Source organism: Sarcophilus harrisii, chromosome 1 (genome assembly GCF_902635505.1).
Source record: "Sarcophilus harrisii chromosome 1, mSarHar1.11, whole genome shotgun sequence".
NCBI lineage: Eukaryota > Metazoa > Chordata > Mammalia > Dasyuromorphia > Dasyuridae > Sarcophilus > Sarcophilus harrisii.
Genome location: NC_045426.1, coordinates 446,917,381 through 446,932,747, shown reverse-complemented (window position 1 = coordinate 446,932,747; position 15,367 = coordinate 446,917,381). Strand labels below are relative to the sequence as shown.

Below are 15,367 nucleotides of genomic sequence, written 5' to 3'. Positions count from 1 at the left end.
CGTAAGATTTGAAAATTAATAAAGAGAAAGCGAGCACAATAAGACTACACTGCTTGGTCAAGGACACTACCCCCTCCGCCCCCCAGCCCTCAGGGAGGCCGGCAGCACTCGGGCCAGCCATGACGTTTCATAGGTAAGGCAGCATGTGTGTAGCACAAGCACCAAAGGTATTTTCATTACTACTCTTCAGGGAGGTGATTTTTCCTTACCTCATTGGGCTAATATTTTAAATGAGATTGAAAGAAAAAGACAACAACTTGCATATGGACTGACATGGTTTTACTGGTTGGCCACATGTGGAATCCCAACATGCGGGTACAGAATCAGAGTGCAGCTCCAGGTTCTCACAGGGCCAAAATGGTTTCTACATTTCTCTCAACATTTTTTTCCTGTCTTTCCTACAACATTAACTGTTTCATTTTAACTCTGTCTACAGTCCCAGGTCAGCAATCAGTTATTAAAAACACTTAGTTGATGCAAACATTGGTTTGATACAACACACAAAATGGGTGTAAGATGTACACAACAGAGAGCAGACTCAAGAGGAAAAACGTTCCCTTGGAGGCAAGATGCCTTATTAATTGCCAATGGAATCATGGAACTCAAATATCATAACTGCTTTTATCTGGAGTATATTATAACTGATTTTTATTAACATCATCAGTTCATGTTTGAAGCAAATACTTGTCATGATTTAAGACTTTTTTTGCATACAACTCTGAGTAGTGCATCTTAATGTCATACATATTCATATTGCATGAAGAATGCATGATTGCATAAAAAGATGAGCTGTATGACTATATATGAAGACAACAACTACAGTTTTCACAGCACTGCCATTGGTTAATTTTAAAATATTCAAACAGTGTGTTTTTTAAAAAAGAATTGAACTTAAAATTATACTATGGAAAAAAAATCAGACTAAGTGAACCAAATCCATCCTTTTCTTCACTATTCATAGATTTTAAACTTGATCTCTTTTTTTTTTTTCTAACACTTTTTCACTAATTGTTATTTTAAGCTCCAGTAGCACGATCCGATTTCGGCTGCCTCTGGGCAAATGAGTTATGATTTGATATCAAGTTCCAAGGAAAATGCTCAAAGTTTTATTTTTCCCCAGTTGAATAAACAGTACCATGTATATTATCTCTTGTGTTAGAATAGTGTTGTCTTCACATAGGATTCAAATAATGGTATTAGTCATTCATTTCCTTGAACACATACACCCTATTGCGTGTTGACAGGTTTATAAGGATGCAGTGGCAGCCGTGGGTGCTGGGAAGCTCTAGACGACAGCCTTTGAATCCTTGCAGTCATGAGCCATGGTGCCTGAGTTAGTCTGTTTATTGTCTGCTTTCTCTCCCAGATGCTTGGCTTGTCTGAAAGATTAATACATTAACAAGAGCTTAAGGTCCAGGGTTGCACATCTTAAGACATGTTTATTAGCAGATGGCACATAAGATTCAAAGGTCACCACAAAAGTGACATTTTAAAGTGAAACAACAATATTTATGTTCAGATAGTCTGCTGATGAGATCATGTGGAAATGTTTTTGATTAAATTAACTTATAAATACTTGCCAATCTATAGACAACTTAAAATACCATTGAGGTCTTTTCAAAGGTTTTCTTATCATGTTATTATCAAAGTTGCAATTAAACCAAATACTATTTAAATTTTACATTTTGATATTAAGCATAGAATAAGTTTACCAGAATAATATATAACCCTACAGGTATAGTTTTCTAAAATATTTTAAATATCCTACAATTGTTCTCTCTTACAACATATTATAAATCAAAAAATCTAGGAAATTGTTCTTAAAACCTGGAATACTATTGTGTAAGCATAATTGCTTTCAATTTTTTAAAAATAATATCAACTATTTATGGATTACAAGTTTAATTTGTTATACAACACAACATAACAAAAACTGTGAAACAAAAACAGGTAAACTGTAGAACAAAGAGAAAAAGATCATTTATTTAGTTGTTTTCTGTTTCAATCAGCACCAACAAAACAAATGGTGCCATTTTAGCAACACTTGGGTGTGGGATGGGAGAAAAGGTAACAAATTTGGATAGGAGAAGGCAAAGGTGTGAAATGTCTCTTCCCAACTTCTTTGCCTCATTCCTCTATTATCCACCATATTTAGATGTTGAGTGAGCGATCTGAAGAGATTCCCTTCTAAATATTTGGGGTGATCATTTTTCAAGTCATCCTTACTTTTAATCATTTTATTTGCTTTCTGTATATTTTGTGTTAATTCATCAAAATTTATACATAAAATAGCAAACACTAATAATTCACACAGATAAAGACTGATAAATACAAAATATTTATGAACAAAACCAAATTATGTGTTAGTCTTAGAAGACTAAGAAGATTATGATGGCATCATAGATTCAACCATGGCTGAAGCCACAGTTCCAGAGACTGTCTAATTTACCATTTCATTTGATAGGTAAATTCTGAGAGTTTGAATAACTTGCCCAAGGTTACATGGGTAGCAAATAACAAACAATTGGGGTTCAAATCCATGAATCCTTGATTTCAAATCCTGCAGTTTTTCCCTCCATCATTCTCCACCCCACCACCCTCTGCCTCCCAACATGTTTTTCAAGAATTAACAAAGTTTACATAAAACTAATGAACACATAAGGATAAAAAAATCCAGAGATAAATCTCAGTATGGTTACTCAAATCTTTCACAAGTTATTAACAGAAGATCTTTAAGTTGTTTTGGTTACTTCAATTTACTTTAGAGAAACTAAGTCATTTAGAAAGCTATTAACATGATTTTGAATCCTGGGGCGGTTCACTTTAATTCAGTATGCATTTACTATGCAACTATATGCACAGCATTTTGCTAAGGACTTGAGATACTATGACAAACCAAAAAATAATCCTTGTCCTCAAGAAGTATTTATTTTTTGCTTTTGGTGAATCACACTTGTACAGAATATCTTGCACAATCAGAATGGAAAAGAGGGTATCAGAAACAAGAGAAATGGCAGAAATGGTACCTACTGTTCAAACGATCCATTTTCAATTTTTATTGCTCCTTCTAGAGGATCAAGACCTTGTTCTGAAAACTGTTTCAAGGCATTTAAAGCAGCCTAGAAAAGAAGAACATGGTGAAATTTCATTAATTTTAATATAACAGGAATAACATTGTGCATGTAACCAGATAAAAGCAGCAGCAGCAGTTGGCATATAAACCAACCCTCTTTTTCATTCTAAATACCTTTTGCCAACTTAACTATAGACACAAGTAATATCTGTAAATGTATATATATATGTACAAATTGAAGCCTTCTGTTTTTATATCCTTGCTTCCTCCCTCCACTATTATTCCCTTATAAAGATTAAAGAAAAAAAGGGAAAAAGCCAATTGACACACTCACCACAGTTGATAATACATGCAATATTCCAGGGAAGAAATACACTTTGGGTGTACCTAAAATTTTACAGCTTTAATAGCTTATAGCAGCACTAATATTTTTAGGACACCCTGGATTTTTGAAGGCTGAAATGAGGACGTTCTCTATTTGCTTTTTACTGTAGAATATATTGATTGGTGAGACATAATAGACACAGAGTTAGAGCTGTAAGGATTTTCCTTAGGGCAAAGGGTCTAGGACCCAGAAGATGTACATAGAATATAGATTGTTCTCTAGTATTTGTGCAAACACCATAAGAGCTTTTCTTAGTAAATGCAGAGACAACTTAGTATAACTTAAGTATAAATTTTTCTAAGATGTCGTTTTATAAACTGGGATGATGTTTGTTAATGAAGGCTGCATAGTTACATTTTCTTTTTTTAGCTTTAAAAAGTTATTAGTCTTTGAATAGCATTCACAGCAGTAGCTTACTCTTTACCTAGTTCTAACAGCATTATTGCTAATAATTTCCTTGCAAGGAAACTAAAAAATAGATAATGGAGCAAATAGTGTTGTAGAAGGAAGAAGAAATCTGTGAGCTCATCTAAGAGGTTTTGGGAGGTACAACCTTCCACAAGGGCTAGATATTTCTGAGGTGTTGATATATTTTATGATGCGTGGGTTGGTGAAGGGTGTTGACAGGGTGGTGGAGTCTAAGCTGGATATCTGGGAGGCACCAAAAATGCAATAATGATAAGATCTACATAACTTGTTGACACTCTTGTGCACTTTCCAAACTGTTATTTCTCTGAGTAAGAATTTAAATCTCCCCCCGCCCTACCCCCAACTTTTTTTTTAAAAGCTTGATTAGAAGCTTTCTATTGAATCCAGAATATATGTGAGCATTCAGGACTGTTTTTATAAGTGAGAAATCCACTGCTTCAGGCTCTAGTTAGTACTAAACCATCCCAGGTGACACTGAACAATAGCTGATACAGATAGCCTTTAGCAGAGTTTCCCTAATTTTTCTTCAGGGGCAGGTAGGTGGCACAGTGGTTAGAATACCAGAGACTGGAGTCTCTCATATACTCATACATATATCTCATATACTTTATAATTTTGTGAGCCGTGCAAATCACTTAACCCTGTTTATTTTAGGTTCTTCATGTGTATAATGAACTGGAGAAGGACATGGTAAACCACTCCAATATCTTTACCAAGAATATCCCAAGAGGGGTCCCAAAAAATCAGACATGACTGAAATAACTAAATAACAACAATTTCTCCTGTTTTTCTGGCTTGAAGCTTCTATTCCTGCCTTTGAACCCCTCCCTTCCTATCTCCTCCAGAAGCTTCTCTGTTGGATCACCTAATTTTCAAACTTTCCTTATCCACTGGTTCATTCTCTACTGCCTACAAATGTGCTCAGATCTCTCCATTCTTAAATTTTTTTATCTGATGCTACCTCAACCTCTTAGCCTCTATCTCTCCTCACTTAAAAGTTACAACCCCCTAAAATTTTTTATTCGAAAGTTGCCTTCACTTTATTATTCACTTCTAAACCCCATTATAATTTGGCATTTGGCCTCATTTCTCAACTGAAACTGATCTCTTTAGGATTATCAATGCCCCATTAATAGACCAATTTAATGACTATCTCTTAGTCCTCCTATGTCTTAATCTTTCATTTGGACCTATTGACTACCTCCCTGGATTTTTTTTTTCCTTTTTTTTTAATATTTTATTTTTTTATTTAATAGCCTTTTATTTACAGGATATATGCATGGGTAACTTTACAGCATTAACAATTGCCAAACCTCTTGTTCCAATTTTTCACCTCTTACCCCCCCACCCCCTCCCCTAGATGGCAGGATGACCAGTAGATGTTAAATATATTAAAATATAAATTAGATACACAATAAGTATACATGACCAAAACGTTATTTTGCTGTACAGAAAGAATCAGACTCTGAAATATTGTACAATTAGCTTGTGAAGGAAATCAAAAATGCAGGTGGGCATAAATATAGGGATTGGGAATTCAATGTAATGGTTTTTAGTCATCTTCCAGAGTTCTTTTTCTGGGCATAGCTGGTTCAGTTCATTACTGCTCCATTGGAAATGATTTGGTTGATCTCGTTGCTGAGGATGGCCTGGTCCATCAGAACTGGTCATCATATAGTATTGTTGTTGAAGTATATAATGATCTCCTGGTCCTGCTCATTTCACTCAGCATCAGTTCGTGTAAGTCTCTCCAGGCCTTTCTGAAATCATCCTGTTGGTCATTTCTTACAGAACAGTAATATTCCATAATATTCATATACCACAATTTATTCACCCATTCTCCAACTGATGGACATCCATTCAGTTTCCAGTTTTTAGCCACTACAAAAAACCTCCCTGGATTTTAATAACATTGCTCTCTCCTGGTTCTCCTCCCATCTGTCTGTCTGATTCCTTCCTAGTTTCTTCTACTGTTTCATCATTCCTGTCCTGCTTATTTGAAGGTATATACTAGAGCTCTGATTTGGGTCTTTTCTATATGCTCTCTTTTGATGATCTCATCACCTTCCTTGGAGTCATTTCTGATCTCTAAGAAGATGATTCTCAGATCCTTATCTCTCTTTAATTTTAATCCCATATTTAGTCCCAACTTCATATTAGACATTTCCAAATAAATATGACACAGGCATCTCAAACTCAACATGTCTAAAACAAAACTCATTATCTCTCCTACTTCGCCAACTCTCCCATCCACTGTCTAATTGTTTTTTCTCTTTCTTAACTTCTGTTAAGGGTACCGCCATTGCATTAGTTTTCTTTTGAAATCAAGACCTGGATTTGAGAGTTTACAGAAAGCTGGCATTTGGGAAGCTAGTGTAAGCATGAAATTTATCACTGTGCAGTATATAGCAAGCAGGCAGAAATAAAAGCACACACACACTATATATGCTCAGCGATGGGTCTGAGTAGGGAAGTTTCATACCTTAAGGATGGAGTGGGTTGAGAACAGATAATGCTAGATATGGCAAGGGGCATTTCTAATCAGATACAGATGTAGTGGGGAGATTCCCTACAGTGTTTATCAATGCCAGACTGAGATGGGGGAATTTCCCAATTGGGACCAGAAATTAGTTGAGGGTCTGAATCTGTATTTGGGGCTCCCAGAAATGGGTGATAGTCCACAGCTGCTGGGAAGCCTGGGCTAATCAGGAGCCATGATAGTTTACATGTCAGGGTCAGAATGAATTAGAAGAGTAGAAAAGTACAGATTGTTTGTTATAGTTCATATGTTTATGGTCATTAGCACCACTTAGCTTAAGTGACTCCATAATCAAGTGCTATCATTTGTAACTACAAGATCAAACAATAGATTTCAAAAATCACAAAGATCACAACATTCTTCTAGTTATCTAGGTCCACAATTGTAGTGTTATCTTGTTGCCAAATGTGGTTGGTTCTATCTTGACAATGTCTCACATCAATCCTTTTGTTTTCACACAGACATTGCCCTGGCTCAAGCTTCATCACTTTCTGTCAATTAGCCTCCTAAATGACCATGCCTCCAATCTTCCTGTCTCTCCCATACCTTTGACATAGCAGCCAAATTGAAGTCTCTAAAACACAGGTGTGATCATATAACTCCCCTGCTCAAGAATCTCTACTAGTTCCCTCTTGTATCTAGGATAAGACACAAACTTTTTAGTTCAGTCATTAAAACCCTTTACCATCAGGTTCTGGCTTACCTTTTAGGGCACATTACTTCATTTACTCCACATTCTAGCCAAACTGGCTTGCTTTGCAGTTCTTTGTAGATGACACTATATTTCCTGCCTTTGGCTTTTACATAAGCTGTCCATCATAATTGGAATGCATCCTTCTTCACCTCAACTGTCTGGTAGAATCCCTAAGTTTCTTTTAAACCTCAGCTCAGCACCTAGTTCAGTGATTCTCTCCTTTCAATTCATCCTCAAATAAGGGGACTTCAACAAATGTATTGTTATTCCCTCAAACACCTTAACCTCCTTCACCTAACCTGCTCCTCCATCCCACTTCAGTATACTCCGTGATATGGCTAAGAATCTGAGAATCATCTATTTACAAGTAAGAGGTGATGATTTACAAAGGAGGTGATGAGATCAAAAGAGAGCATATAGAGAAGACCCAAGATGGATCTTGATCTTGTCATCGCCCATAAATGTTCCACCAAGTTCATGAAAATTCTGAAATTCTTTTATCTGATCACAATCTCATCATTTTCTTTCTTCCTCCTTCTTGGGATGGAGAGACTCCAAATCCTGTTCTTTGTCTTAAGATCTCCAATCCCCTCTTCCCCACAGTTATTTTTCAAGCCATACCACTTGCGCTGATTATACTTTCTCATCCCCAACTTATCTCTTGGTTAACCAGTTCCAATCTACACTATCCTCTTCTCTTGAGTTCCTTGCACTCTTATCCTATTGAAGACCTTGCACTACCAAGCCTCTGCCTTTCATTACTCTGATGCTGAATAAAGTTATAGAAAATTGTGAAACCATTGTTAACTGGGTTTATTACAAATTTGTGTTACATAATTTCACCTGAGCCCTCACTATGGCAAGGCAATCCTTATATATCTTGATTCACTATCCCACTCACCACAGCCACCCCTTCCCTCATCCTCTCAGCTGAGAACAGTCTCGTATTTTACTAAAAACTGGAGGCCATTTGCTGGGGGGATCCTTTTCTCCATTCTTCATACCTTCTGCCACTGTCTCTCCTTCACTTTTGTCTCACAGCAAGATGTGGCTTCCTCCTTGTCAAGGTGAACCCCCTACAAATGACTCCATCCTATCCCATCTTCTCCAGCAGATCACCCCCTTTATTATCTCTACTCTCTCACGACTGTTCAATCTCTCCTCTCTACTGGAAACTTTTCTGCCTACAAACATATTTATATCTTCTTCATGCTAAACAAGCCTTCACATCTCACACGATCTATCTATTCCCTGATAGCCTTTGTCCCACATCTTTTCTCCCTTTTATGACTAACTTCCATGAGAACAGTCTATAATTCATCCCTCTATCTCCTTTCCTCTCACTCTCTTCTTAGTATTCTGAAGTGTGGCTTTTGATTTCATCATTCAACTGAAATTGCTCTTCCCAACAATACCAAGCACCTCTTAAATGCCATATCAATGGTCTTTTCTCCCCCAGTGGTCTTTTTTCAGTCCTCATTCTTCTTCATCAGTCAACAGCCTTTGTCATTGTTGACTATCCTCTTCTCCTCCATACTCTATTCTAAGTCTCTGTGGCACTGCTCTCTTGGTTCTTCTCCTACTTCTCCAACTGTTCCTTTTCAGCCTCTTTCTGTATTCTCGCTGAGGTTATACCTGCTGACTGAGTCTAGACTCTGGTCTAGGCCCTTTTCTCTTTTTCCCCTATAATACACCCCTTGGTGATCCCATCACCTTCCATAGATTCGTTTATATCACTATGTTGAGGATTCTTATCATATAGCTCCATCCAAAGGTATTTATCCATCCCTAACATTTCTCTTGACTTTTAGCCTTATATATCCAATTGCTTATTGGACATTACAAACTGAATATTCTGCAGACATATTAAATTCTTCACTCTCATCACACTCCTTCAACTCCCATTCCAAACCTATCAAGTCCTATCATTTCTCTCTTCAGAACATTTCTTATATTTGTCCCTTTCTATTCTTTGACACTGCTGTCACCCTAGTGAAGGTCCTTACCAGCTCACACTAGACTACTGAAATAGATTGCTGGCTGGTTTCCCTGCCCTCTCTCTCCTCACTACATGTATGGTCCACTCAGCTGTCAAAATGATTTGATTTCAGGATCAAATATAAAATCCTTTGTTTGGCTTTGGAAATCTTTTATAACTTGACTCCTTTCTATACTTCTGGTTGTCTTCCATCTTATTTCATCCCCTACTTCTCCATTCCCCAAATCTGTGATCCAGGGGCTTTATTGATATTCTTTGCATGCAACATTTGACCCTTAACTCCAGACATTTTATTATTATTATTACTATTAAAGCTTTTTATTTTCAAAACATATGCATAGTTTTCAACATTCACCCTTACAAAACCTTGTGTTCCAATTTTTTTTCCTCTCTCTCCCTTCCCTTTCTCTCCTCCCCTAGATAGCAAGTAATCCAATACAGGTTAAACATGTGCAATTCTTCTATATATATTTCCACAATTATCATGCTGCTTAAGAAAAATCAAATCAAAAAGAACAAAAATGAGAAAGAAAACAAAATGCAAGCAAACAACAATAAAAAGTGAGAATACTATGTTGTGATCCACATTCAGTTCCCACAGTCCTTTGTCTGGATGCAGATGGTTGTCTTCATCCTAAGACCTTTGGAACCAGTCCAGGCATTTTCTACCAAGCTTTGAATTCTTTCCCTCTTCATTGTTTCCTTCTGATTTCCAAGGCTTCCTTCCTTCAAATCCCATCTTTTACAACAAACCTTTCTGAGTTCTCCTTAATCTTAGTATCTTCCTTTTGACACTATTTTCAGTTTGCCCTGTATATATCTTGTTTCTACATATTTTTGTGCATATTGTCTCTCCATTAGACTATGAATTCTGTGACAGCAGGGACTTTTTGTGTCTTTCTTTATAGCTCCAGTGTTTAGAACATTATCAACCATATAATAGGTACTTAATAAATGATAGTTGGCTTGTTAACTTCACTACAGGAAATAAGTCCTGATCCCCTCAGTTGCTAGTTTTCTCTTTCCATTAATTACTTTTTATACAGTTTGTACTAAATTTTCTATGTACTTGTATTTTTTTTTTTTAAATAGCTTTTTTTTTTTTTACAAGTTATATGCATGGGTAATTTTACAGCATTGACAATTGCCAAACCTTTTGTTCCAATTTTTCCCCTCCTTCCCCCCACCCCTCCCTTAGATGGCAGGATGACCAGTAGATGTTAAATATATTAAAGTATAAATTAAATACAAAATAAGTATATATGACCAAACCGTTCTTTTGCTTGTACTTGTGGTTTTTAATCCAGCTGGATGAAAAGAAATGGAGAACAGAGTGTTTTAGTTTTGAATAGCCAGGGCCTATCATAGTATCTAATACTATGTAGATACTTAATAAAAGTATGTTGAATGAATGAAGGATTATTATTTGCCTTAATCATAATATCAGGCCCTTGTTTTATACTTTCTTATCTACCACAAGTAATTATTTGCCTTTCCTTACTTCTTTTCAGACATCTCTTCAATCTTACTGTTTTAGGCCATTTGAATTTTGTATCATCATAATGGCCAGCATAGTAGACTGGTTTTTTTTTTTTGTATTTCTAATTGAAATAATAATCTTTTGATAAGTTACATTTAATTCAAATTAAAAGGAGGGCTTTGTAAGCTGAATATTTATTGTCTGGCTTAATGCAACCATGGTACTTGCCACGAATAGAAGAGGCAGAGAAAAGAGCCAGAAAGTGACCATTTTGTTTGTTTTTCAACCTATTGTCTAATTCTATGTGGGAAATAATGAGAAAGGTGACAGTGTCCACAGGTTTATCTGGTCCCAGACTGATATAGTGGGCTCAAACTATACTGGCTCAGATTGCAGTATGATGTTCCTTTTGAAAAATCTTCCAGAAGAAGGATTGGCATCTACATTATGGAGGATCACCAAGGTAAAGAGTGCTGTTCTAGCACTGGTCAGCGCTGGTCAGAGTGGCATATTTACTTGACCAGGACTCTCAGAGTGTCTTCTCATTGTCAGAACTGGTCGCTCTGGCCTTAAACACACCCTTTGTGTGTATGTTTGATTCAGAATTACCATCTAAATCAACTGATGAATGACTTAAGATCAGTATCATTACTCAGTAATATGCCTCATTTTTCATCTCAAAGGGGTCAAAGTTTGACCATTCATTTTTCTAAAATTAGCTCCAAGTGACTTGGCTGAGAACATAAACCAAATTACCCTCAAAGGACAAAGAAGTAAAGTTTTCATCCAAAAAATTTTTGAGGCATGGCACTTCTGTACAAGGATGTATATGGTGATTACTTTGGAAATGTTTTGCTATGTTTTCTAAAATGGATAAATTAATTTGTAGTCATATCACACATATAAACACCTAGAAAATTAAAGAATAAATTCATTAGGGACATTTCCCTAATTTTTGAGAGGGTCCACCAGGTTACTGCCATTGAATAGAACCTTGGGACACAGTCTTCACTACCTTGTTTGATTAGCTCCAGATCCTCTGCTGATATTTAGAAATGTAGAGGAAGGCCTTAACCATGTTGGGGAAGGCCAGCATATGTGGAAGATTTACAGGACATGACAAGAGTTGCAAGGGAATAAAAGCTCTTGATGAGAGTTTATATGTGATGATATCATAGAACCACCAAAGCATGACTTTGAAAGATAGGAGAACAGAGTTGTGTCCAAAGTGGGTGGATGTCCTTGTCCCAGGCCTGCTCAAAAACTGGATTTGGAGGTCTTCTTTCTGTCTCCCTCAACCAATCTAGTGCTCTGGAGTCTAGAGACTATTTGCCCTGACTTAATGCAATAATGTGGCTGCTTATAACTACCCTGATAGGATGAAGGTATTGCTCTGGTTGGATTTAATTTTGCCTAGCACCAAAGTCTCAGATCCCAGGTCTCTCACCTCCAGACCACAGTCTAAGAATCATATACCTTCTTGATTCCTACTTAAATGATGTTCAAGGAAGTCAGACAACTAAGTCAATTCATTCCTCTAAAGATTACAACTATACAGAAATTCCTTTATATTTTTTTGTAGCTGAATAATATACTTTCCCAAAGTGACTATCACAAAATTCTTGTCCCAAGCCTTATATACCATTTTTCCCCTCTAAGTTATCTGCCATGAGTTTTCTCTTCTCCCCTACTAAACACCTCACAATGCCTTGACATGATTTCCCATTATTTTTCTCCTTTTGTTCTAGTCTCTAATAAAGAAATGGCTCTTCTTACCAATCTCCTCCCTATTTCAGTTGTGCCTTTAATCTCATTCTCTCTAGTTTCTTTGGGGAGCTTGGTTGGCCCTTTAATTATCCTTCATGCCACCTCTAATCTCCAATTTTTCCTTCCCTGATTCCTATAAGCACAGTCAGATGTGCCACATTCTTTATAAAAAAAATCTTCAAATGATCTACAATCCAATTAAGCTATTGCTATCTAGCTCTTCTCTTTCACAGCCAAATTCCTAGAAAAACTTTTTTCCCACTCATCTCTTCTACTTCCTTACCTGCCATTCACCTTCACCCCTTGCAATCTTACATTCAATGCTGATCTCTCCAAAGCTACCAATTATTTCTGAGTTACTAAACCCAATGACCTTTTCCTGTCATTCTATTTGACCCATCTGGCAATACACATATATGTTCAATATACATGTTACATAGAGATGGTGTGGTATTTTTGTATTTTCCTGAAAATGATTTTCTACCAAGCCTATAAGACACTAATTTGGTTTAAAAAAATGTTTTGCTGCTTTGTTTGCTTTGTTTTAAAATCATTAAGTAATAAGTAAATTGCTGTATAGGAATTTTCTCACCTCAAAATTTCCTCTACCAATGAAATAATGAGTTGCATCCCTATCCCTTCCCATTCTTATGGCATTTGAGTAGGAGTTGAGAAGGAGGAGTAGAAGTAAGGGCAACCCAGAGTTGAGGTGTGAATGACTGGACATGAGGCAAGGTCTTTGAGAGAAGAGGACAATCTGTAATCGAACTGGTTAACCATATAGCCAAAGTTGCAAAGAAAAGTAATCATGTGCATTGTTGGTGGAGTTGTGAACGAATCCAACCATTCTGGAGAGTAGTTTGGAACTATGCTCAAAAAGTTATCAAACTGTGCATACCCTTTGATCCAGCAGTGTTACTACTGGGATTATATCCCAAAGAGATTATAAAGAAGGGAAAGGGACCTGTATGTGCATGAATGTTTGTGGCAGCCCTTTTTGTAGTGGCTAGAAACTGGAAACTGAGTGGATGCCCATCAGTTGGAGAATGGTTGGGTAAATTGTGGTATATGAATATTATGGAATATTACTGTTCTGTAAGAAATGACCAACAGGATGATTTCAGAAAGGCCTGGAGAGACTTACACGAACTGATGCTGAGTGAAATGAGCAGGACCAGGAGATCATTATATACTTCAACAACAATACTATATGATGACCAGTTCTGATGGACCTGGCCATCCTCAGCAACGAGATCAACCAAATCATTTCTAATGGAGCAGTAATGAACTGAACTAGCTATACCCAGAAAAAGAACTCTGGGAGATGACTAAAAACCATTACATTGAATTCCCAATCCCTATATTTATGCACACCTGCATTTTTGATTTCCTTCACAAGCTAATTGTACAATATTTCAGAGTCTGATTCTTTTTGTACAGCAAAATAACGTTTTGGTCATGTATACTTATTGTGTATCTAATTTATATTTTAATATATTTAACATCTACTGGTCATCCTGCCATCTAGGGGAGGGGGTGGGGGGGTAAGAGGTGAAAAATTGGAACAAGAGGTTTGGCAATTGTTAATGCTGTAAAGTTACCCATGCATATAACCTGTAAATAAAAGGCTATTAAATTAAAAAAAAAAAAAAAGAAAAGAAAAGAAATAAGGACTAAGGATTGGTTCAGAGAGAGGGTGACAAAGGAGAAATAGGAGATTATGGTTAGAGAAATTCCAGTATTTTCAATGATAGAAGTAAAGTCACAGGTAAGATTAAGGATATCCAAAGGGATAGAGAGAGAATGGTCTCAAAGCCAGGAAGACCTGAATTCAAGTTGTGCTTTTGATAGATACTGGCTATGTGACACTGGGTAAGTCACTTAAATTCTCTTGTGTTTTAAGGTAAGAAAAGAATGCTTTAAATTTTTGAATTATGCTACAAATGCTTTTTTTTTTAAACAGGCCTATATAAGATATTAATTTGGTTTTAAACAATATTTTATCACTTTGTGTTTGTTTTGTTTCAAAATTAGTATGTAATAAGTAAATTTCAATGTAGAGGGAATTTTTTCACCTCAAAGTTTGCTCTACCAATGAAATAATGGGTTTCATCCATATCCTTCCCCATTCCTAGGCAAATGGCTCCCAGACTTATATATCTAGCTTTGATTTCTCTCCTGAACAACCACCAGGTTTGTAATTTCCTTCACATATCCAATGTGTTCAATAAACATTTATAATTACACATAAAATAGAGCTAATAATCTTTCCCTCTGAAGTCATTCTAATTTCCTAATTGTATTCTGTTCTAATCATCATCATCTTTCTAATTACCCAGGTTCATAACCCTAAAATCTTCCCTAGTTAGCTCTGTTTCCACATTTCCCCCACATATCTTTCATTTCTGCATTCTTTGCACTTACATGGCTTTAATACCTTTCACCTATGCTACTGCAAAAGTCATAATTGGACGTCTTCTAGTCTTTCTCATCTCTAAACCACCTTCTGCAGAGCTGACAAAATAATTTTCCTGAAGTACAGATCTATGTATTTTCCCACTCAACAATATTCAAGGACTCCCTGTTGTCTCTAAGAAATTTACAAATGCCTATTTAACTTAAAAATAAAAAAATAAATACATCTTTTTTGCTCTTAAAATTTTTTTTTTCTTAAATCCTAATAGGAATTCTTGTTGGGATTATGTCCAATTTGCATTTTCTTTCCCTCTGAGGATTTGTTTATAGATGTTTTCAAGTCATTATCTTCTTCTATGTTGGTGATTGGAGCTTCCCCATCATCATAGTAGCTTTTTGTGGTTTTTGTTTGGTTGGTTTTGGTTTTTGTTTGTTTGTTTGGCTTGTGCTAATTTTCCCAGAATACTTGACTTTGGATGTTATGTTAATGTTAGGTTCTGCTCACTTCTGGGGGAGAGAGGAGCTCATGTCTAACCTGAGCTTCTTTTTTGTGCTTCTGCTGCTCTCACAGTTCAGTGTGGGAGCT

General features: G+C 36.3%; 1 protein-coding gene across 3 annotated transcripts in view; it reads right to left on the bottom strand.

Moving 5' to 3' along the window:
* Positions 1–262: 262 nt before the first annotated feature.
* STAU2 (staufen double-stranded RNA binding protein 2) overlaps positions 263–15,367 on the bottom strand; it is a 447,924-nt gene continuing 432,819 nt past the window's right edge. For all 3 annotated transcript variants that reach the window (XM_031946251.1, XM_031946253.1, XM_031946254.1), the window contains 2 exons: positions 3,031–3,119; positions 263–1,379 (listed from right to left, as the gene is read on the bottom strand). In XM_031946251.1, coding sequence (XP_031802111.1) covers positions 1,286–1,379; positions 3,031–3,119 — 183 coding nt within the window. In that variant the 3' untranslated portion in view covers positions 263–1,285. The remainder of the gene's footprint in view (positions 1,380–3,030; positions 3,120–15,367) is intronic.